This window comes from Suncus etruscus, chromosome 18 (genome assembly GCF_024139225.1).
Source record: "Suncus etruscus isolate mSunEtr1 chromosome 18, mSunEtr1.pri.cur, whole genome shotgun sequence".
Classification (NCBI taxonomy): Eukaryota; Metazoa; Chordata; class Mammalia; order Eulipotyphla; family Soricidae; genus Suncus; species Suncus etruscus.
Window position 1 is genome coordinate 13,823,686 of NC_064865.1, and position 22,365 is coordinate 13,846,050.

The window sequence follows — 22,365 nt, forward strand, 5'->3', positions numbered from 1 at the left end:
GGTCTGTCCTGGGTAAGCTGTGTTCAAGGCAAACTCCTGCTGCTGTGCCAGAGTTCCAGCTCCTATTAAAAGTACTTTTTAATAATTAGTAAAATGTCTTAGAAATTTTTTGAAAAAAGTTAAGATAGGAATGTAGTTCAGTGGTAAGCTCCTGCATTGAATCCATGAGGCTACAAAATCAAAACACACCCCACTCACATCTCCATGAAGTGCTAATCCAACTCTGTTGTGTGAAAATCACTGATGTAACCAAGTGTGCAAAGCCATGGTATACTCTATACACCACCCAAGCACATCCACACAAACACACACACCAGAGAACAATAACAAAGGAAAACTATTAATTAATTGTTAAATAAACATTGTCCTTTAAAAAGTCTTTTTACAGTGGTTGGAGCCTCTTAAAGTCACTGTAACTTGCTTGCCCTTTCCAGACCTGGTTTAATCTCTAGCAACCGGTTATGGTCCCCTGAGAACATCCAGGAGTGAATCTTGAGTGAAAAACCAGGAGTAAGCCCTGAGAACCACCAGATGTGGCCCAAAACCCAAAACCAATTAATGAATTAAAAAATCTTTATAACCCCAAAAATCTTTATAAAACCAAAAAGGGGGTGCAGAGCAGTGGTGCTAGCAGTAAGGTAGCAAGCCAGGATGGACCTTGGTTCGATCCCCAGTATCCCCAAGTCAGGAGCAATTTCTGAACACATAGACAGGAGGAAACCCTAAGTGTCACAGGGTGTGGCCCAAAAAGAAAATAAAATTAACAATAACCACATTATAACATAAATGTAAATTAAAGTAAATCAACAGGTTTTTTTATGTTATCAAGCTGAAAGCTTAATAAAATACTGAATAGTGTCCTAAGATACTACCAATTTACAACCATGATATAATCTCATTTCTGTGATGTTTTATTTTAGGTACATTATTGAACATACATAAGAAACTGTCATAACAGCACTTTCAAACATATGAAATACTGGAAAAATGTAAATATTCACTGTAGCTATAATTAGTTATTTGTGTAGTATATAACTCTATAGTGACTAAAACTAAGATCCAGACCTACATTAATTAATATAGCACACTAGAATTTAAAGAAAAATTAAGTACTGGTGGGAATGCCGTCTAGTCCAACCTCTATGGAAAGCAATATGGAGACTCCTCCAAAATCTGGAAATTGAGCTCCCATTCGACCCAGCTATTCCACTCCTAGGGATATACCCTAAGAACACAAGAATACAATACAAAAACCCCTTCCTCACACCTATATCTATTGCAGCACTGTTCACAATAGTCAGGCTCTGGAAACAACCAAGATGCCTTTCAACAGACGAATGACTAAAGAAACTGTGGTACATATACACAATGGAATATTATGCAGCCATCAGGAGAGATGAAGTCATGAAATTTTTCTATACATGGATGTACATGGAATCTATCATGCTGAGCGAAATAAGTCAGAATGAGAGAGAGAGAGACGCAGAATAGTCTCACTCATCTATGGGTTTTAAGAAAAATAAAAGTCATTTTGCAACAATCCTCAGAGACAATGAGAGAAGGGCTGGAACTTCCAGCTCACTTCATGAAGATCACCACAAAGAGTGGTGAGTGCAGTTATAGAAATAACTACACAGAGAACTACCATAATCATGCGAATGAATGAGGGAACTGGAAAGCCTGTCTGGAGTACAGGTGGGGGTGGGGTAGGTTGGAGGGAGATTTGGGACATTGGTAGTGGGAATGTTGCACTGGTGAAGGGGGTGTTCTGTACATGACTGAAATCTAATCACAATCATATATGTAATCAAGATGTTTAAATAAAGGGAAAAAAGAAAAAATATATAAATTAAAAAAAGAAAAATTAAGTACTGTAGCATGACTATATTTTCATAAAACATGGTTATGTTTTACATTTTAAACTTATAGAATTAAAAATTGAATGTTTTTCTTTTTTGTTCTCTTTTCTTTTCTTTCCACCCTATTGGAGGGTGATATACCCAGAAATACTCAGAGAATACTTCAGACTCTATGTTCAAAGATTACTCTTGGTGTGGCTTAGGGAACCATATGTGTGCCAGAGAATAAATAGAGGTTGGCTACATGTAGATAAACACCTTGACTCCGTATAATTGTTTCAATATTCTTTCTTTCTTTTTGACTTATAATTTTGTCATCAGTTGCATGTTATGTGTAAAAAGATTTCTCTACTAAAAATGATTTTAATTGTAAAAAAGAGAGATAAAAGGAAATTTTATTTGCACTCATTGTCTTGAATTAAAAGATAAAAATACCAACAGATTTGACACATTGTTTGCCTTTATTTGTTTTCTTGCCCTCAGTCTTTCAACAATACTTTCCATAGTGACACCCTATGAGAAGCATATTTCTAGTTTATGTTTTCACTCCTCTGACATCCTAAGCATCTTAATCTCTTTATTACCACACTGTTCTTAAAATGCAAGGTATTTTTTAAAAATCATTTTACGATGAAAGTACACTGTTCTAAGATGACATATAGAGATAGTTTTTTCTGCGTCATAGTTGCTAAAATCAGCTTTCCTGACCTTGGTTGATTTGAGGGGATTTCATCAAAATCGTTCCTCTGGAGGTGGGGTGAAAGAGATGATACAGAAAAAAATTTATTTTGTGCATTATCATCAGAGTCTAGGCAAGAATCTGACACAGAACGTGTACTCAGTAATTATTTGTTGTATGAGTGGCTTTTGTATCGTAGGCATTATTTCCTTTGAGGTTGCAGAAGCTTCTCAGCTTAAGATAGTCCCATCTGTTTGTCTCTGCTTCCACTTGTTTGGAGAGTGCAGTTTCCTCCTTGAAGATGCCTTTAGTCTCAATATCATGGAGTATTTATTTTACCAACGTGTTGTTCTATATACCTTATGATTTCAGGTCTGATATCAAGGTCTTTAATCCATTTATGTTTGATCTTTATACGCATTTTTTAAAAGCATTCAAGGAAAGTTCTAACCAGTTTGTTTGTTGATGTGCAATGTTGCACATAGAACTATAGGTGGCAGACGCCCACACCTTCATGAAAAAGGCTGAAACAGGGCCCGGAGAGATAGCACAGCGGTGTTTGCCTTGCAAGCAGCCCATCCAGGACCTAAGGTGGTTGGTTCGAATCCCGGTGTCCCATATGGCCCCCCGTGCCTGCCAGGAGCTATTTCTGAGCAGATAGCCAGGAGTAACCCCTGAGCACCGCTGGGTGTGCCCCCCCCCCCAAAAAAAAAAAAACAAAAAAAATAAAAATAAAAAAAAAAAAGGCTGAAACAGGATTCTTTCCTCATTTTTAGGTCTACAGTGGCCATGCAAGCAGCTGCTTTAGGTACTTCAGTTGGGACAGCGCTTGTTGGAGGACTGATCACAGGTCAGTATAAAAATCAAACCCTGTCCTTTAATGTATGCTCCTAACATAATGAATGAAGAATTCGGTAAGATGTTCCGTTGATAAATTTGAAAAACTTTTAACCTGGAGTAAAGTTTTTAAGTTCAAGCAAGGGGTTGTGGGTTTCGGGTATCTCTTGTAGTCCCCTGAATCTTCCAGAAATAATCCCCGAGCTCAGAGACTAAGCAAGGCCAGGTGTGAACCCCAAAGAAAACAATAATTAAAAAAAAAAGAAAAACACCTCTGAGGGACTAATATTTATAATAGAGTTTAAATGTACTACCTGGTAGTTTTCCTACTTCAGTGTCATGACATGTTGACATATTTCCTTCACTTTTTCAGGTTTAATTCTAAGGATACCTATTTGGGGACAGCCTTCTGATCAGAACTGCTATGATGATTCTGTTTATTGGGAGGTATGACTATTTTCTAAATAAACATACAAGTGATATGTGCCGTGTCAAATACATGTGATAAAATTGAATGAACTCCCTAATTCTAGAAAGAAATGAAAATAATGTGCCCAGATAATTAGACACTGTTTTTTTCACATGGGTTTCCAAATTAGAAACCATCTGAATAAAACATAGAATTTAGTTATAATGAAAGTAATAAACTTAAGCATGCCAGATGATTATCTATTCAGTGGGATTTACAAGGAGAATGAGTGTGAGAACAAAAGAATAAATAAGATACATGTTCTTTTGTCTTTCCCCAACTAGTACTATTTTATCCCCAGTTCTTTCTGATCCTGGATGCAAACCTTTGAGAAATGCAGGGAAGAAACTGTCAAATGTTCTAATCATACTTTCTTTAAAGGTCCCCAGGTGGAGAGAACATGACCATTATTTCCAGGAGCATGACAGCGATCTGGAGCCTGAACTCTAAATACTGTTCAACTCAGTCTCCTGTTTTCCACCATCTGCGATCAAGTAAACCCAAAAGCAACATCAAAGAAGCAAATGGGACAAAACAGATAGATCCCGAGTCCGTTGCATCTAGTCTAAAATGTCTAATCCTGGAGCAGTTCCCTGAAAATCAATGAGAATCTAATTGAAGGAATGGGCCCGTAATCGTAATCCATAATCAAATGAATTCAAATCACAGCACCAAGAATACAAGTGAATATGCCATGTATGTTCACCTTTTTCTCCCCATAGATATTAGTACTTTGTAATCACAAAAATTTCTTGATGTAAATACTGCATATCAACCCAAAGATTATATAATAGAAATTAATACAGCTATTTATGTTAAAAACTATATAACCAAATTGCAAATATATATATGTAAAGTAGTAAAAACTTTGCTAATTTTATATTTTTAAACTGATTTAGTTAATAATGTTAAATCTTTTTATTTCTTCTTTTTTTTTTTTGAGGGGGGCAACACCAGGTGATATTCAGGGTTTACTCCTGGCTATTAGCTCAGAAATCACTCCTGGCTCAGGGGATCATATGGGATGCAGAGATCAAATTCAGGTCAGTCCTGGGTCAGCCACATGCAAGGCAAATGCCCTACCACTGTGATATCACTCCAGCCCCAAAAATGTTAAATCTTTTCTTGAATATTTTTATATTTAATTCCTTTTACACATATACTACTTGCAACAAGAGGTTGGTTGTTATACCTGAAAAAAGTCTATTTTGTATAAAAAAAAATCAATGGATTGAATGTTATTAGGGAAAAAGAGGTGAAGATATGGCTCAATAATACAGTGCATGTCTTACATATGTGAGGTTCTGAGTTTTATCTTCAGAATTTAAAAAAAATCCAAATAAAATTCTCTCAAACATTAGTCTTTGACTTTCCTTGCTGTAGTGGGTAGATAATTTAATAAAATATATGCATATACAAAATCCTTTCTATTTGGCTTCTATAAATATATACATATATATTTGTGGTTTTTGGGTCATACCTGGCAGCTCTCAGGGATTACTCCTGGCTTTTACACTCAGACATTGCTCCTGGCACCTGGCAGGCTCGGGGGACCATATGGGATGCCAGGATTCAAACCACTGTCCTTCTGCATGCAAGGTAAATGCCTTAACTTCATGCTATATCTCCGGCCCCAGGCTTATATTTTTGTATTATTTACTTTAAAAATCAAGCAGAAGGTTCACAATATTATATAAGCTTTAGATAATAGCATTTTAGAAAGATAATTAACATAGGCTTACCAAACCATTAATAGAAAAGCTAATTAACGTGGCTTCTGGAAGCACAAAGAAAGACGCTATCCTAGGTGCCATCCTAGGTACAGTGCAAAGACCAAGACCACCAACCACAGAACATGGATTAAAATGACACTGAGGGAACAGAACTTCTAGAACCACAAAGACTGACTTCATCATAAGTCCCACGCCAGGATCTGTGCAGATACTGAGATCTCTAGACACAGAGGTCTAATTGTATCACCCAAGGATGGAGAAACTCCATATCTCTTAGGCCAAGTGAATTCCTTTTCGAATGACCCCAATATTTACTGTGCCAGGGCAGGAGGAAAAAAACAAAAAAGCAAACAGCACAAAACATTGTTTATTTTTTATATATTATTTTTATCTTCATTTATTATTATTATTTTTTTATTTACCTATTTTTGGTCGATTTCTCTGTTTGGGTGTGGTTATTGAAGCTGTTGTCCCCAGTTATACCTATTTTTTTCTCTTCTTTTCTTTATGTGCTATGCCATGGTTCTTATCTCAAGACCATGGCGTTTTGTTTTTGTTTTTGTTTTTGTGGTGCTTATCGTTATTGTTGGAGTCCTCACTGGATATTTGACACTTCTTTTTGTACTGGTGGAATGTTTCATCTTCTTTTTCTCCTTCATCTCTCAAATCATGATGAGAGCCTCTAAAAGGATTCCGCCCACTTTCGGAGTATTAGACTTTTACCCCAGTTTATTACTTTTCTCTTCTTCAAACAAAATCACGCAAATTGAACTAGCTAGTCCTGCCTCCCAATTAGAGGGGGAAATAAGGGAGGCACCAAGACCAAACAGGTGCAAGACTACTATGTAGTAGGATAGGTACATAGGGGACCTTGTATTCTAGCAGCCGTGGGGGTGAGGGAAGAGGATATGGGAGATAGGACAAAAACGGAGGTGTAGGGAGGACAATTTGGTGATGGGAATCCCCCCTGATTTTATGTAAATATTTACCTAAAATATTATTGTCAACAATATGTAAGCCACTATGATCAAAATAAAAATTATATTAAAAAAAAGAAAAGCCAAATAACTTTTCTCAATATAAATGAAACATCAATTCACTATTGAAAAAGTAAAAAAAAAATTCCCTAGCAAACTAGAAATAAACATACTTTTGTTGATCTTACAGGGAGCAACTATAAGCACCATAAGCAAATAATATATTAATTAACAAAATGCTGAGAAGTTTGTTTTATCTTTTAAAGTAGCTCTTTTAATGCTTCTTGAAAAAATTGTTTCAGGCTATAAATTTCCTAAATTGTTGCCTGCCCAAGAAACTTTGTATGTACATTCAAATCTTAATGATAATATTGATAGAGAACATTTTTGTTGTTTGTTTGTTTGTTTACTATAGCTTATAAATTCTCCTTTAGCTCTCAGTCTCATTTGGTAGATCTGCTGTGAATCTTACAGACTTTGTTTCTTTTTGGATCTTCCTGATTTCAATATTCTGTTGTTATCTTTGGATCTTGTCATTCTGATTATAATTTGTCTTGGACTTTTCCTATTTAGATCTACTTTTTTCTGGGACTCCACTGGCCTCTTGGATCTTGATGCCAGCAACCCTCAACCCTTCTTTACAGTTATCAGATTATGCTGTCCTATTCTTCAGGGACTCTGATAATTCATAGTGTTTCTTTCTTCTTTTTTTCTTTCTTTCTTTCTTTCTTTCTTTCTTTCTTTCTTTCTTTCTTTCTTTCTTTTTTCTTTCTTTCTTTCTTTCTTTCTTTTTCTTCTTTTTTCTTTCTTTCTTTCTTTCTTCTTTCTTTCTTTCTTTTCTTTCTTTCTTTCTTTCTTTCTTTCTTTCTTTCTTTCTTTCTTTCTTTCTTTCTTTCTTTCTTTCTTTCTTTCTTTCCTTTTCTCTTTCTTTCTTTCTTTTTATATTTCTTTCTTTTCCCTCCTTCCCTCCCTCCTTCCCTCCCTCCCTCCCTCCCTCCCTCCTTCCTTCCTTCCTTCCTTCCTTCCTTCCTTCCTTCCTTCCTTCCTTCCTTCCTTCCTTCCTTCCTTCCTTCTTTCCTTCCTTCCTTCCTTCCTTTTTTCTGTCACACCCGATGATGCTCCTGGCTATGTGTTCAGAAATCGCTCCTGGCTTGGGGAACCATATGGGATACCAGGGATCGAACCTAGGTCCATCCTGGGTCAGCCACGTGCAATGCAAACTTCCAACTCTGAAGTATCACTCTGTCCCAAGTATTTCTTTATAAAATTTGGTTTCCTCTCATTCACTGCTTCTTGAAATGTAGGCTGGTTCAGCCTTTTGGAAAACAATATGATATTCCTCAAAACACTAGAAATTGAACTTTAATTTGTTTCAGCAATACTACAATACTATTCCTGGGCTACACCCTAAGAACCCAAAAACACCATGTGGGAAAAGCCTTCTGCATTCCTATTTTCATCACAACACTATTTATAATAGCCAGATTCTGGAAACAACCTAATTCTCCTATAATAGATGAGTGGCTAAATAAAATGTGTTATATTTGTGCAATGCCATACTATGCAGCTGTTAGAAAAAAAAGAAGTCATGAAATTTGGTTATAGATAGAGGGATATGGAGATTACTATGTTGAGTGAAATGAGTCAGAGGAAGAGGGGTAAACATAGAATAATCTAATTTATTTCTGGGATATAGGAAAAATTAAAGATAGTATGGTAATAATATTCAGAGACAATAGATAAGAGGGCCAGGGGGACCAATTCATGGCAGGAACCTTGCAACAAAAATTTGGGATTGAAGTTAGGATAGTGAATGGTTCACTATGACAATGATAGTTGGAACTGATTGCTCTGGACATCAAACTTTAGATCCTGAATACTAGGACTTAAAAATTAAAAAAGAACCTGCATTATATGATGTACTCTTATGAAAAAAATTAAGTAGGGATCCTAATATTTTAGTATATGGATGAAATAATTCAAAATGCATTAGTTTCTATTCAAAATAAGTTTTCTGAGACATGTTCACTTATAGATCTAAAGTCCACTGCTGTATTCCTTTTATGATTAAAAACAGAGATTCTTTATTGCTTCATCTACTAATTGTTAAAAGTTCAACTTTTAACTTTAATTTAGCATTAGATTTATTGTATCTGTCTTTAAAAGATATGTAAAAATATTACTTATATTCTTAAGTAATTTTAGTATATATTATACATGCTGCAAGTATATATCCTAATCTTAATCAGATGATATTGGGGCCACACCCAGAGTTGCCACTTAGAGGTTACTCCTGCACTCCAGTGGTTACTGCACTCAGAATATACTCCTGGAAGTCTTGGGGGACCATCTGAGATGCCAGGGATGAACCTGAGTCAGCCATGTGCAGGGCAAATGCCCTACATACTGATCACCTAATGAGATGATTTTTTAAAGTCTGTTTATAATGGTCAATTTGAGGAAACTTCTTTGGAATTTTGTTTTGTCTAAATCTGAAAATTTGATTTAAAACGATTTAGTATAATTTTATAGTTTGCTGAAATCTGAGATATCTTCATATATTCTTGACCCTTGTTTTCAAAATCTTTAGTTGTTTGATACACAAGATAAGAGAGCTCTGACGATCTAGTACAGAGGAAACGTTTTTCTAATAGCCTTGTGTTTTACTAGAAACTATTTTGTGCATTTTCTTTATTTCCTTGGCCCAGTGTGAGAGTGGGCTGACTGATATGTGTTCTGTCTATTTTGTGATTTCACTATGGAATTTAGTTGCAGGTATTTAATCTTTCTTTGACTTTTATGTTCTTGATGCTCTTGAAGATTATAAGCCAGTTATTTTTTAAATCTCCACTTATGAGCTTGATGTACCCTAATGATTGGGTTCAGGCTGACAACTTGGCATTTGTTCACAGAAGTGAACCTATTTGTGTCTCATTACATCTTACAGATAGAACTTCTGTTCTAAATTTGTATCACTGGCCCAGAGAGATAGCTAAAGTTGAGTTACTGGAATCATGGATTCATTCACTGGTATAACATGTACCAAAATTTTTTTTACTGATGGGTCCCTATATATATTTTCAAATATAATGTTATACCTTAATGTTACAAAACAAACAGGTATACAAATTTTTTAGATTTTTTGAGCAGGAATTGAATCAAATAGCACCAAACCAGAAGTTATTAGATATAAATCACAAAGTGTTACTTGGGGAAAGAATTCTACAGAGAAAGACAAGTTACAATGTAAGGAAATTATTGATTGATTATAACAAAAAGTCTGACTGAATTTGTTAATTGTTGTCTTTTGTATTTTGATTTCAAAACCTAAATATATTTTCATACTTAGATTTTTATTTGCTTATATATATCCATTATATTAAAACTATATCAGTCTAGTGTCATCCTTATTGATTTATATTATAGATTATGTCTTATTTTTTATTTATATTCATTACCACATTCTTTTTTCAAAAATTCTTTTGAATGATAGTTGGAAATAATCATTCTGCATAAGAACTGGCTGCTGAAAAGAAAAAAATTGATATTTATGATACCTCTTCTTCAGTAACAAATATTGCAAGCCAGTGTTTAAATGAATCAGAGAGAGGAGAAGGAGGATGAGGAAGATAAAGAAGAAGGAGAGGGCAAAGGAGGGTGAAGAAGATGAAAAAGAAAAAGAAAGAAAAGGATAGAAAGAAGAGGATAACAAGTAGAAAGAGAATAAGAAAATAAGAAGCAGAAAACAAAGAAAAAGAAGAAGAGGAAGCAGAAGAGAAAGGAGAAGAAAAGAAGAGGAAGAAGAGAAAGAAGCAGAAGAGAAGAAGAAAGGAAGAAGGAGAAAAGAAGAAGAAGAAAAAAGAAGAAGAAGAAGAAGAAGAAGGAAGAAGAAGAAGAAGAAGAAGAAGAAGAAGAAGAAGAAGAAGAAGAAGAAGAAGAAGAAGAAGAAGAAGAAGAAGAAGAAGAAGAAGAAGAAGAAGAAGAAGAAGAAGAAGAAGAAGAAGAAGAAGAAGAAAGTAAAATGTCTGCAGGAAAAGAGAGAGGGAAGAAGGTTGGGAGAGAAACTGGGAAAGTGATAACTGGAAATGTGCACTGGTAAAATGTGTTGTACACTATATGACTGAAGCCCAATCATAAACAACTTTGTAACTCTAGAACACAATTGTGTTACTAACAATCTTGTAAATTCTGGTGTTTAAGTAAAGCAATGTTTTAAAATTAAAAAAAATATATTGTGTTTTTAACCTAATTTTACTTATATAATGTTATTTCATAACCCAGATTCCCAATATTCAATTTAATCTGTTAAAAAAATCTAGGCTTAGTAAGCATGGAATTCAAAATGATTAGGAATATTGCATAGATAGAATGTTAAATAGGTCTGGAGAAATAGCACGGCACTAGGTCATTTGCCTTGCCTGGGTAGACCCAGGAGGCACCAAGTTTGAATCCTGGCATCCCATAGGTCCCCCAAGCCTGGAGCAATTTCTGAGCAGAGAGCCAGGAGTAACCCCTGAGTGCTGCCAGGTGTGACCCAAAAACAAAAACAAAAACAAAAAACGAGGAGTCTTAGATTAGCCATGGAGTGGTCCACAAAGTCCATGTAACCATCTAAATAAACAAAGCTGTAAAAACTACCAGCTTAAAAAAATCTGGGAAAACCAATAAACTGAGAAAACCAAGAAGCATTTCTTTTCCTGGTTAGATAGTATCTTATGTATGTGGTCATGCATCATTGTTAGAAAAAAAAATCCTGGGCCCGGAGAGATAGCACAGCAGTGTTTGCCTTGCAAGCAGCCGTCCAGGACCAAAGGTGGTTGGTTCAAATCCTGGTATCCCATATGGTCCCCCGAGCCTGCCAGGAGCTATTTCTGAGCAGACAACCAGGTGTAGCCCAAAAGAAAGAAAGAAAGAAAGAAAGAAAGAAAGAAAGAAAGAAAGAAAGAAAGAAAGAAAGAAAGAAAGAAAGAAAGAAAGAAAGAAAGAAAGAAAGAAAGAAAGAAAGAAAGAAAGAAAGAAAGAAAGAAAGAAAGAAAGAAAGAAAGAAAGAAAGAAAGAAAGAAAGAAAGAAAGAAAGAAAGAAAGAAAGAAAGAAAGAAAGAAAGAAAGAAGAAGAAAGAAGAAAGAAAGAAAGAAAGAAAGAAAGAAGAAAGAAAGAAAGAAAGAAAGAAAGAAAGAAAAAGAAAGAAAGAAAGAAAGAAAGAAAGAAAGAAAGAAAGAAAGAAAGAAAGAAAGAAAGAAAGAAAGAAAGAAAGAAAGAAAGAAAGAAAGAAAGAAAGAAAGAAAGAAAGAAGAAAGAAAGAAAGAAAGAAAGAAAGAAAGAAAGAAAGAAAGAAAGAAAGAAAGAAAGAAAGAAAGAAAGAAAGAAAGAAAGAAAGAAAGAAAGAAAGAAAGAAAGAAAGAAAGAAAGAAAGAAAGAAAGAAAGAAAGAAAGAAAGAAAGAAAGAAAGAAAGAAAGAAAGAAAGAAAGAAGAAAGAAAGAATGAATAAAAGAAAGAAAGAAGAAAGAAAGAAAGAATATAAAAGAAAGGACAGAAGGAAGGAAGAAAGGAAGAAAGAAAGAAAAAAAGAAATATGGAAAGAAAGTAAGAAAGAAAGGAAAGAAAGAAAGAAAGAAAGAAAGAGAAAAGAAGAAAAAAAATCCTGATCTCATCTTCCAGCACTCCGATTCTATCCTCAGTTGCTGTTACCCTGCTGGAGAGGCTATCCACTGAATTTTTTATTTGAGCTACCGTGTTTTTCAGATCTGTTATTTCAGTTTGGAGTTTTCTGATTTCTGTCTTTGTGTTCTGTTCAGATCGATCTATGCTTTCTTTGAGTTCTACAAACATCTTCCATGTTTTTATTCTAAACTCCTTATCTGAGAGGTTAATCAGATGGTTGGAATTTTTTAGGTCACCCGAGCTATTGTCTTCATTCTCTGTGCTTGGTGTTTGCCTGCAAGGTTTTCCTATTGTCACGCTTGTAGTGTGATTTTTTTTTTCTGCGTGTTGTGGTGGGGTTCATTGGTTAGGAAGAGTGCACAGCCATGAAGCCGAGTGGCCCCGCTCTTCTGCGGCCCCTAGGTGACTTTTTTGGGGGGTGCGCTCCCTAGGCCTCTGAGGAGAGCTTCAACTATTCAGAAAAGATGGACAGGCACAGCAAAGATTTCCCTTGTAGTCCTCAGAGTCGTCAAAGGCACAGCAGGGCAGAGCCTCCACAGGCCAGAGGGCTCAGCTCTGCCTGGTGACCCCCACACCAGACTTTACTCAGTCCCTGGGCAGCTTCAGGGTGCAGTTTTTTTTGGGGGGTGCTCCCTAGGCCTCTGAGGAGTGCTTCAAATATTCAGGAAAGATGGACAGGCAGAGCAAAGATTTCCCTTAAAGTCCTCAGAGTCGTCAAAGGCGCCAAATAATCTTAATATATTATTTTAATATAATTGTAATTTGTATTGTTTATTGTAAGAAACCATAATCATCAACTTAATCTTAATGGCTTTTCTGAATTTGTTAAGCCTTTCTAACAAATATTAAACCTAACAGGTCCCCAAAACTTTGCACTTTTTATAAATTTAACATAGACTACCACACATATAAATAACTTATTTATCTATTTTCTTCAAGTCCCACATATTATATAAGTTTCAGGTCTACATCACTGAAAATCAATATATGTATAAGTCAATATTAAAGCTCAATTCCGCCCTGAATCATGCAATTGTTTTCCTTATCCTTATTTACTTATATGTTTTCTTCCTTAAATTTGGTAAACTGAGTTTCAGAACTCTGATCTTATCTAATTCATCGATTTGTTTTCAACATACATCATATAAATGAAATGTTATATCTTGTTTTTTTGATTTATTAAAATATTGATGTTTTATTTCCTCTTTTCTTATTTTCAAATAAAAGTATTGATAACATTTTTGAAATGTTAAAAATAAAAAAATTTGAGTTTTAGTAAGATCTGTTTATATCTGATCAAAACCTGCTATTATCTGACCATTTAGAGTATTCAACCACAAGTTGTTTTTATTGGCATACTTCCATTCAGTCTTGTGTCTCCTCTTTGTTTTTAAAAATGGACTTTTCTTAATAACAAAAATATTTGTGAATATAAAAGATGTCAGTAAGATAAGCTTGAATATAACAGTCACCTTTCTTTCAAAGAAATAATGTTTTTGGAGAGGATATAGATTTGTCATTTTTATTTTTTAATATTTTTATTTAAACTCCATGATTACAAATATGTTTGTAGTTGGATTTCAGTCATAAAAAGAATACCTTCCTTCACCAGTGCAACATTTCTACCACCAATGCCCCCCATATCCCTCCTTCCCCACTCCCTGCCTGTATTCAAGACAGGCATTATACTTCTCTCACTTAATAATTAACATTGTCATGATAGTTGTTAGTGTAGTTATTTCTCTAACTACTCTCATCACTCTTTGTGGTGAGCTTTGAATAGTCTCACTCATCTATGGGTTTAAAGAAAAATAAAAGACAATATTGTAATAATTCCCAGAGACAAAAGAGATGAGGACTAGAAGGACCAGCTTATGATATGATTTGTCATTTTTATTTTAGTCAAATATTAAAGACTTAGCCAAGAAGATTTTCAAATTGCCAGACAAAGGTTAACTGGAATTAGATCCAGAATTCCAAAGCAATGCCAAGTTAAAGAATTCATATATTTAGTATTAGGACACTGACCATGGGGGGTAAAGAGTAGTGTAGCAGGAAGCAGGAAGAGGCTACCGCATGAAATTGCATAGCTCTTATAAAATCTAAACACATTAGATCTCAATTTTCTTCTCTATAAAGTGGAAGAATTTGATACCTGGTATGTAGTCAGTTATCTGAACCTTCATATTACTAGGAATTACTCCAAGAGTAAAAAAAATTGTTTTCAAAGAATTAAATAATTCATTTTTTCTTTAAATGGACTAAATTCTATTCATTAAATGTCAGATACCATGCTAGATACTGGAGATCTATATTATTATGAGTACGTTGGAACAACAGGAGAAGAAAGTTCTCATTATCAAGAATTTTTTGTTTGTTTGGGGGGAACACATGGCAGTGTTCAAGTCTTAGTCCTCATTCTGTGCTCAGGGGTCACTCCTGGTGGAATTGGGGAAACATATGAGATGCTAGGACTCAAACCAAGATCTTTACACACTATATTATTGCTCCTCTAATCATACTTGGGAAATTTAAACTCTTAAGTTAGATAAAACAAGAGTTAAGGTATACTGCCTACTGGATTTCATCATGAGCACAATCAGGATACTGCTAGATATGGTTCCAAAACAAAATAATTAAATTTATTAAACAAATTTAACTTTTATAAAAAATGTAAATATAGAAGGGAATGAATCATAATATCGATTTGATGAAATATTTCAAAGAAGTGGCATAGAGGGCTGGTGATGAAGGCAGTGGTAGAACTCTTACTTTCCAGATACAAGGTGGAGATCTCATTCACTGGCAATGACCCACATTTTAAGTAATATCCTGCAGCTCTGCCATTTGTGGTTCCTGAAGCCATAACAAGAGAGTGCAAGCTCAGATCCATCCAATAAAGGATGTGGAAGCAATACAATAAAAGTATCTTATTTCCAAATAACATTGCAATTAAGCCAGCCAGAGAGATGGCACAGCAGTAGGACATTCATGCTGCTTACCCTAGAGGAACCCAGTTCGATTCCCGGCACCTATATGGTCCCCCAGCCTGCCAGAGGCAATTTCTGAGTGCAGAGCCAGGAGTGACCCTTGAGTGCCATTGGGTGTGGCCCAACAATGAAGAAATCAATTAATCAATCAATAAATAAAGCTTTTAAATAAAGTTTAAAAGAAAACATTGCAATTAATTATGTGATTCTGCTACCTCCAATTATCTATCACCACAAAAGAAAGAGAAGGGAAAATAAGACATAAAAGTTTGTTCCATCCAATAATTTCTTACTTGAACAAGTCAACTAGAAGTGGTGCATGCCTGCACATGTATAAAGGTTGAGAACTATTGGTTAAAACTGCCAATCCATGAACCTGTACACAGGTATAAAAGTGTTTGAAAAACCATGAACTAGAACAAACTATTCTCAGATCTAGGTTTCATCCCTACTGTCCATATGGTTCCCTAGAAGTGCCAAGATTAATACCTGAAAAGTCAGGAGCAAGCTATGGGCACATCTAGATATGGCTCAAAAACCTAACTAAATAATTAAAATTTAAAACAAATTTTAAAAGTTGTGACTGTAATGCTGGGTCAATAACACAGCAGAGGGTGTTTGCCTTGCACAAAGCCAACCTGGACTCCATGCTTGGCACCACTTATGATCTCCTGAGCCTGCCAGGAGTTCTACTCTGAGAGTAGAAGCAGGAGTAAATCCTGAGCACCATCAGGTATGACCTGAAAACATAAGAGAATAAATAAATCAGTAAATATATATTGTTACAGTACACTTAAAATGTTATTAATACAGATGAAGATATAGATATATGTAAATACAAAGAGAATACTTACACTGAACTCAAAGGGGGAAAGAAGAATGTCAAGTATTAAAAATAACTATCTATCATAACAATGTGAATGAATGAGGGAAAAAGAAAGCCTGTCTCGAGTACAGGTGTGGGTGGGGTGGGGATTAGATAGATCTGGGAAATTGGTGGTGGGAAACCTGCACTGGTGAAGGGGGGTATTCTTTACATGACTGTAATCATACAACTACAATTATATTTGTAATCACGGTGTTTAAATAAAGATAATTTATAAAAAAATAAAATAAGTATCTAGTGGTAATGATATATTTATTCTTAACTTATCACAAAAATAGTTAATTGATGTATTATTGCTATTCTATTGAAAATTAAGAAACGAAGGCACAGGAGGACCTTGAATTATCTGCGAAATATTTTTGCTAAAAACTACAGCCTCACTCACTAAGCAGAGCATAGTTTTTTTCGTTATAATTGAGACTTTTCTGAATCTCCTTTATGAGAATTGAAAGAAGTAGACTTCTCTGTGTATAAGAATTTTGACATTTCTAGGGGCCGGGTAGGTGGCGCTGGAGGTAAGGTGTCTGCCTTGCAAGCGCTAGCCAAGGAAGGACCACGGTTCAATCCCCCGGCGTCCCATATGGTCCCCCCAAGCCAGGGGCGATTTTTGAGTGCATAGCCAGGAGTAACCCCTGAGCGTCAAACGGGTGTGGCCCAAAAACTAAAAAAAAAAAAAAAACACCCAAGAATTTTGACATTTCTAGAGAAAAAACAGTTTAATAATAATGTTTGTGCCTCATACATATAAAATAAAAAACCCAATGAGACTTAGTTAATTCAACCATGCCTAAATAATCCATTAAAGGCACTGCCATAGATAAGAGAGGAGAGCAACATTACCTGGAAAGCACAGTATAAGATAAACTTATGCAAATTTAGAAGAACATTTAATTCTTTGTATAATATCATTATTTAACCTAACACAAACCCTGCTGTTTTATAGTGAATAATGCAATTCATTGTATTTCGCACATATTGATTTCACGTTGAAGATTATGCATGTGTTTCTCTGAAATTTTAACTTAATCTTCAAGTATAAATCCCTGGTTTATAAGGTAGGGGGTGGAATCCCCCTAACAATATTAGATAGATAAAACAGATTTAAGTGAAAAGGATAAAGGAAAATGAACTTAAATAAGACAAGCATAAAGCTTATTTCATTTCAACTGCAATAGGGTGGTAGTTGAATATAGTTTTTATTTTCACATAAAAGAGAATTTTTATTTTTTCCTTTAGAAAGTTGAGTATAGTGGAAAGCAAATGTTATTCATGATGCCATCATGTTTTAATTTACATTGAATCTGCTAATTTTAGTGGGAAAGAAAAGCAAAAACTTATATGGTTTTAATAATTATTTGTACTTGTATATTTTTATAAAAATGAATAGCTTTGATTCTTTATTCTTTTTTCCCATTCTTAGCGTGATTCTTATTTTAATTTTAAATATAAAAATGTTCATGACTAACTGTTCCAAAGGACATTTTCCTCCAGGACCCAGACCTTTGCCAATCATTGGAAATCTTCATATCCTCAATCTGAAGAGACCATATCAAACCATGATGGAGGTAAACATATAAGTAATTTTATGTCAAATGTATTTGTAATTTCATAAATTATTCTTACCCTTAGGTTCATTAGCATGCATGCATTTTCAACTAGTTTATATATGACTAATAAGGTCATTAAGGATGATTCAAAATGAATAGAGCTACCATAAATTTAATTTTTAATTTACTCTAAATTTACATATATCAATAAGTATATTCTTAAAATGTTTTATATCCTGAAATATTTATGATCTGAAACTTTTACCTCCATCATTTTTCCTATGTATTTTATATGCACTTTACTATTAAGGGTTGTAACTATGGTTACAGGCTTACTCGAACTTTTTAGTTAACTACCAGAAACTTTTTATAAAAAGGCAAAATTAAGAGCCTGTGCCCCTAATAGACACATAAAATTAAGTTTAAATATAATTTAGTTTAAATATATCTTAAAATAACTGACTTGTTAATTACTAAAGGAAATGAGATTTGAATGTCTTAATCTTATATAATTTATGACTCTCCTACATTCAAAGGTCAGATGATACGAGACTAATTCTCTACTAAAGATTTTTTTTATTTTTTCTCATTTTTACCTTAGTACTATTTATTGTAGAGTCAATTTTCACCTATGAAAAGTCCTATCTCCACTTGCCCATAAACTCTACCATTTTCCTCCCACAATGTATCTCCTTGAGGTTTGATTACCTGACTATGCCATATCCATGATACCTTAGTGTTCTTCACCTGTGACTATCCTCACAACCTACAAATTCCATTTTAATTTTCATGTAGTATTAATTATGTTACTTACTAAATTGCTCAGTTATTCTGCATTTTCTATCAGAATTCTAGAGCTACCCTTTAAGATCAGGTTCATTATATACATGAATATTAAAAATACCCATTTTATTTTCTGCCTGAACCTCAATCAATCTAAGATCATAATTACTATAAACAGTAATACAGAATGTGTACATCTTACTGACACTAGTATTTACAAGCAGGGTGATTTTTCAAGTCATCGTTTCTTGCCAATGCAAGGAAGATGATGGCTACATCTACATCAGTCCTTTACTATGTTTTGATAGATATAAACATGCTAAAATATATATATAGATTTAGAAAACAATAATTGATTTTTGTTATTTTTAATTATGAAAGTGGTATATTCAAATAATACATATATATTCAGCTACTATTTTTCAGTTATAAAAATAAGTCGCTAAAATATTTACATTTCATTCTGAAAGAAAGCCTTAATAAAAATTAAGATTTTTCATGAACTAATGCATAATTAACTTTAGACTACTTGGATTATAATAAGTCCAGGTACGGGGCATGAGTAAAGTAGTCAGGTGGTAAGCGGAGTAGTCAGAAAGTCTCCCATGACATCTGGGTAGACATTTCTTAAGGTCAAATAAAAATATAATAAATTTAAATTATGAGTTGATTCTCTTCTGTCAGAACTTAGTTACTATGAGAAACTCAGTTAATCACAGCAACGACAAAAAAAAGTATCCTTAGGGAACTAGTTCAATATTATCGTTTCATAAGAACGACTTCAAGGCTATTGTATCATAACAATGTTCAAAACGAGTTCAATACTATTGTTTCATCAGATAAGGAATTCACCAACTTAGCAAAGATCAAGATTTAGATCGCTTTTTGTCATTGCAAATTGTTATAGTTGTTTCATTTGTTTCTCCTATACATGAGCTGTCCCAGAAATATGGCTCCATTTACAGTATTCAAATGGGACCAAAAAAGGTGGTGGTGCTTGCTGGATATGAAACAGTAAAAGATGCTCTTGTCAATTATGGAAATCAATTTTCAGAACGGCCTGAAGTGCCTATATTTGAAGAATTTTTTGAAGGAAAAGGTAATAATCTCTAAACTAACATATGGCCTTGTGGTGAACATCATTAAATTAGTTTTATTGTGTTCTTTTCAGTTTAGTTTTTTTAATTATCAATCAATATACCTTACACAAATAGGATTTGCTTAAGCAGAAAATATGTGCTTATGGTCTTATTCTTATTATAAATGATAGACACAAATATTAAGCAAATATTTATGAACCATTTATTAGCACAATGCTGACTGGTGCATTGTTACAGCAAGATGGGCATTTGCCTTGCACCCAGCAAACATGAGTTGGATCCTTCAGAACTCTATATGATCTACTGATCCAAAACATGCACACTCTAAAATTACACAGAAAAGGAGAAGCTCTTGACCGCAGGTGCTGAAGTGACAGTACAGCAAGTAACGTGATTGCCTTGTATGATGGAAACCAGTTTGATCCCTGGTACCACATATGGTCTCCAAGACCCTCTAGGAGTGATCTTTAAGTGCAAGCTTAAAAAAAATCCTAAACACAGCCCAAAGTGGCCAAAAAATAAACCAAAAAACACAAGAAATACAAAGATAAAATGAACCATTTGATTAAATAGGTCATCACCAAAGGATTGACATACATCATTAAACAATGTGCTCAGTGTTTTACATATAGTGAATTATATTTTTACTTCCCCAAAACACTTTGCTTTAATTTAGCTTTATACTCATGTCTTTGAGATAATCATTTTTATTGAAATTCCCATTAATGGCTCATAACGTAAGTACTCAGGGACAGCAGTGATTTTTTTATCTGATATATCTAGAACATAGGACACTTTCTTGTCTTGCCTCTGGCATCTCTGATTCTTTGTACAGCATATTAAGTATTATTGACTTCATAATTACATATGAAGATTTTATAAGTATATGCAAAGATGTTTTGGTATTATTGATGTTAAAAACATTTTCCTCAAGCAAGTCATTTTTTTTGGAGAGTTAAGTAGTCTTTTTTAAAAGTGAATCATTGGTCACATGATCATTAGAAAAGTCATTTAAAGAAAATAACTACAGTCCTCATCTTCCATCATAGAAGTAAAAGCTTACAAAAAAGTTCAATTATTCTTTAGACTAATTTTGAAAAAAATATAATTCATTCTTGCAGTACTTATAACTCTATATTGATAGACTTTTTTGCTGCATAGCTTATTTTAAGTTAAATTATTTATGGCACTTAATACTACTTACAATTAAGTAAACAGCCTGAAAGAAGTAAAGCCTCATTTCCCTTATTTTTTGAATAGGAAACTTGAGCTTCTATTAAAGCTATTATTTGTTAATGCAAATTAAGTTTTGCAAACTTTAAGGTACTAATTTAAAAATATTTCCTCACTATAAGGACTTATTTTCTCTCATGGTGAAACATGGAAAACTTTGAGAAGATTCAGCCTGACCACCTTAAGGAACTTTGGCATGGGCAAAAGAGTCATTGAAGACAGAATTATAGAAGAATGCAACCATCTCATACAAAATTTTGAGTCTCACAAAGGTGTGTAAAAGCAATACAATGAACATCTTTTTTTTTGTTTTGTTTTGTTTTTGTTTTATTGTTTTGGTTTGGCGCTGCATGCGTGATTCTTACTTTTGGCTCAAGAATCACTACTGGTGGTACTCAGGGGGAACGTAGAGAATGTTAGAGAACAATCCTGGTAAGCTACATACAAGGCAAAAGCCGTACCTGCTGTACTATCACTATGGCACAAAGGACATCTTACTTTTCATGAGGTATACTTCAATGAAAGTTGTATTTCAATTAATAATGTTGACATAGTTTTAAATTTATAATGAAAGTTCTATACATACTATTTATTTCCAGTTTCTTTTGTAAATTTTCCCAAAACATATAAATGTGTTTTATATCTGTTCTCTTTTTATGAACAATTTGAAAGTGATATGCAAATATACTGTTCCTATATTCTGAAATATTTTGATGAGTTTCCCTGGTATTAGCAAATATATTTACTTCCATAATAAAAACACAATTTGGGGCCCGGAGAGATAGCACAGCGGCGTTTGCCTTGCAAGCAGCCGATCCAGGACCAAAGGTGGTTGGTTCGAATCCCGGTGTCCCATATGGTCCCCTGTGCCTGCCAGGAGCTATTTCTGAGCAGACAGCCAGGAGTAACCTCTGAGCAAAGCCGGGTGTGGCCCAAAAACCAAAAAAAAAAAATAAATAAATAAAATAAAATAAATAAATAAAAACACAATTTGAAAACCTCCAATAAAAATGGACACCCATAGCACTTTGTTTTATATATGCAGGATTTATTTCTATTTTGCCATTAATATTCTAAATAGTAAAAGAAAATTGAGATTATGCATTTCATTCACTGTATAATGCCTCTTGTTTCCTTGAATTTGAAACAATATATTGTTACTGGGTATGGTTTTGATTCCTTTAAACTAAGCTATATTTCCTTTAAAGCTAAAGCTATATTAATTTTATCAGTCCATGGAACAAATAGTGCAAAAACTTTTCCTGTGTTGTGTGCTTTTCCATCAAACTTAGTTTGTTCTTATTAAAAATCAATTCATTTGCACTGATGCAAGAATAATGTAGAGAAATAATCAAAAGAAGACTAGCCTGAGGAGAACATGCAGAGAAGAAATAGAAGGTTCAGTCATTCATATGCTAAACTAGACATTCCTCCAATGTAGAAATAGAGGCTATTGGCAGTTTAGAGATATTGCATATGACCCTATCCCCCCAAAAAAAAAACCTACTCTTCTATGTGAAGATCCTTACAAATGCTAATTTCTCACATGCTCTTTTTATATATTTTAAAATAATTTATGTTCTTCATAAGAATTTCAACCTCTGCAAAG

General features: G+C 34.1%; 2 protein-coding genes across 2 annotated transcripts in view; both read left to right on the plus strand.

Moving 5' to 3' along the window:
- RHAG (Rh associated glycoprotein) overlaps positions 1-4,451 on the plus strand; it is a 41,911-nt gene extending 37,460 nt beyond the window's left edge. Inside the window, exons 8-10 of the mRNA XM_049765227.1 lie at positions 3,315-3,388; positions 3,749-3,822; positions 4,311-4,451. Of these exons, the coding sequence (XP_049621184.1) occupies positions 3,315-3,388; positions 3,749-3,822; positions 4,311-4,451 (289 nt within the window). The remainder of the gene's footprint in view (positions 1-3,314; positions 3,389-3,748; positions 3,823-4,310) is intronic.
- A 16-nt stretch (positions 4,452-4,467) lies between these two features.
- LOC125996287 (cytochrome P450 2K6-like) overlaps positions 4,468-22,365 on the plus strand; it is a 32,053-nt gene continuing 14,155 nt past the window's right edge. Inside the window, exons 1-4 of the mRNA XM_049765228.1 lie at positions 4,468-4,475; positions 17,514-17,658; positions 19,360-19,522; positions 20,879-21,028. Of these exons, the coding sequence (XP_049621185.1) occupies positions 4,468-4,475; positions 17,514-17,658; positions 19,360-19,522; positions 20,879-21,028 (466 nt within the window). The remainder of the gene's footprint in view (positions 4,476-17,513; positions 17,659-19,359; positions 19,523-20,878; positions 21,029-22,365) is intronic.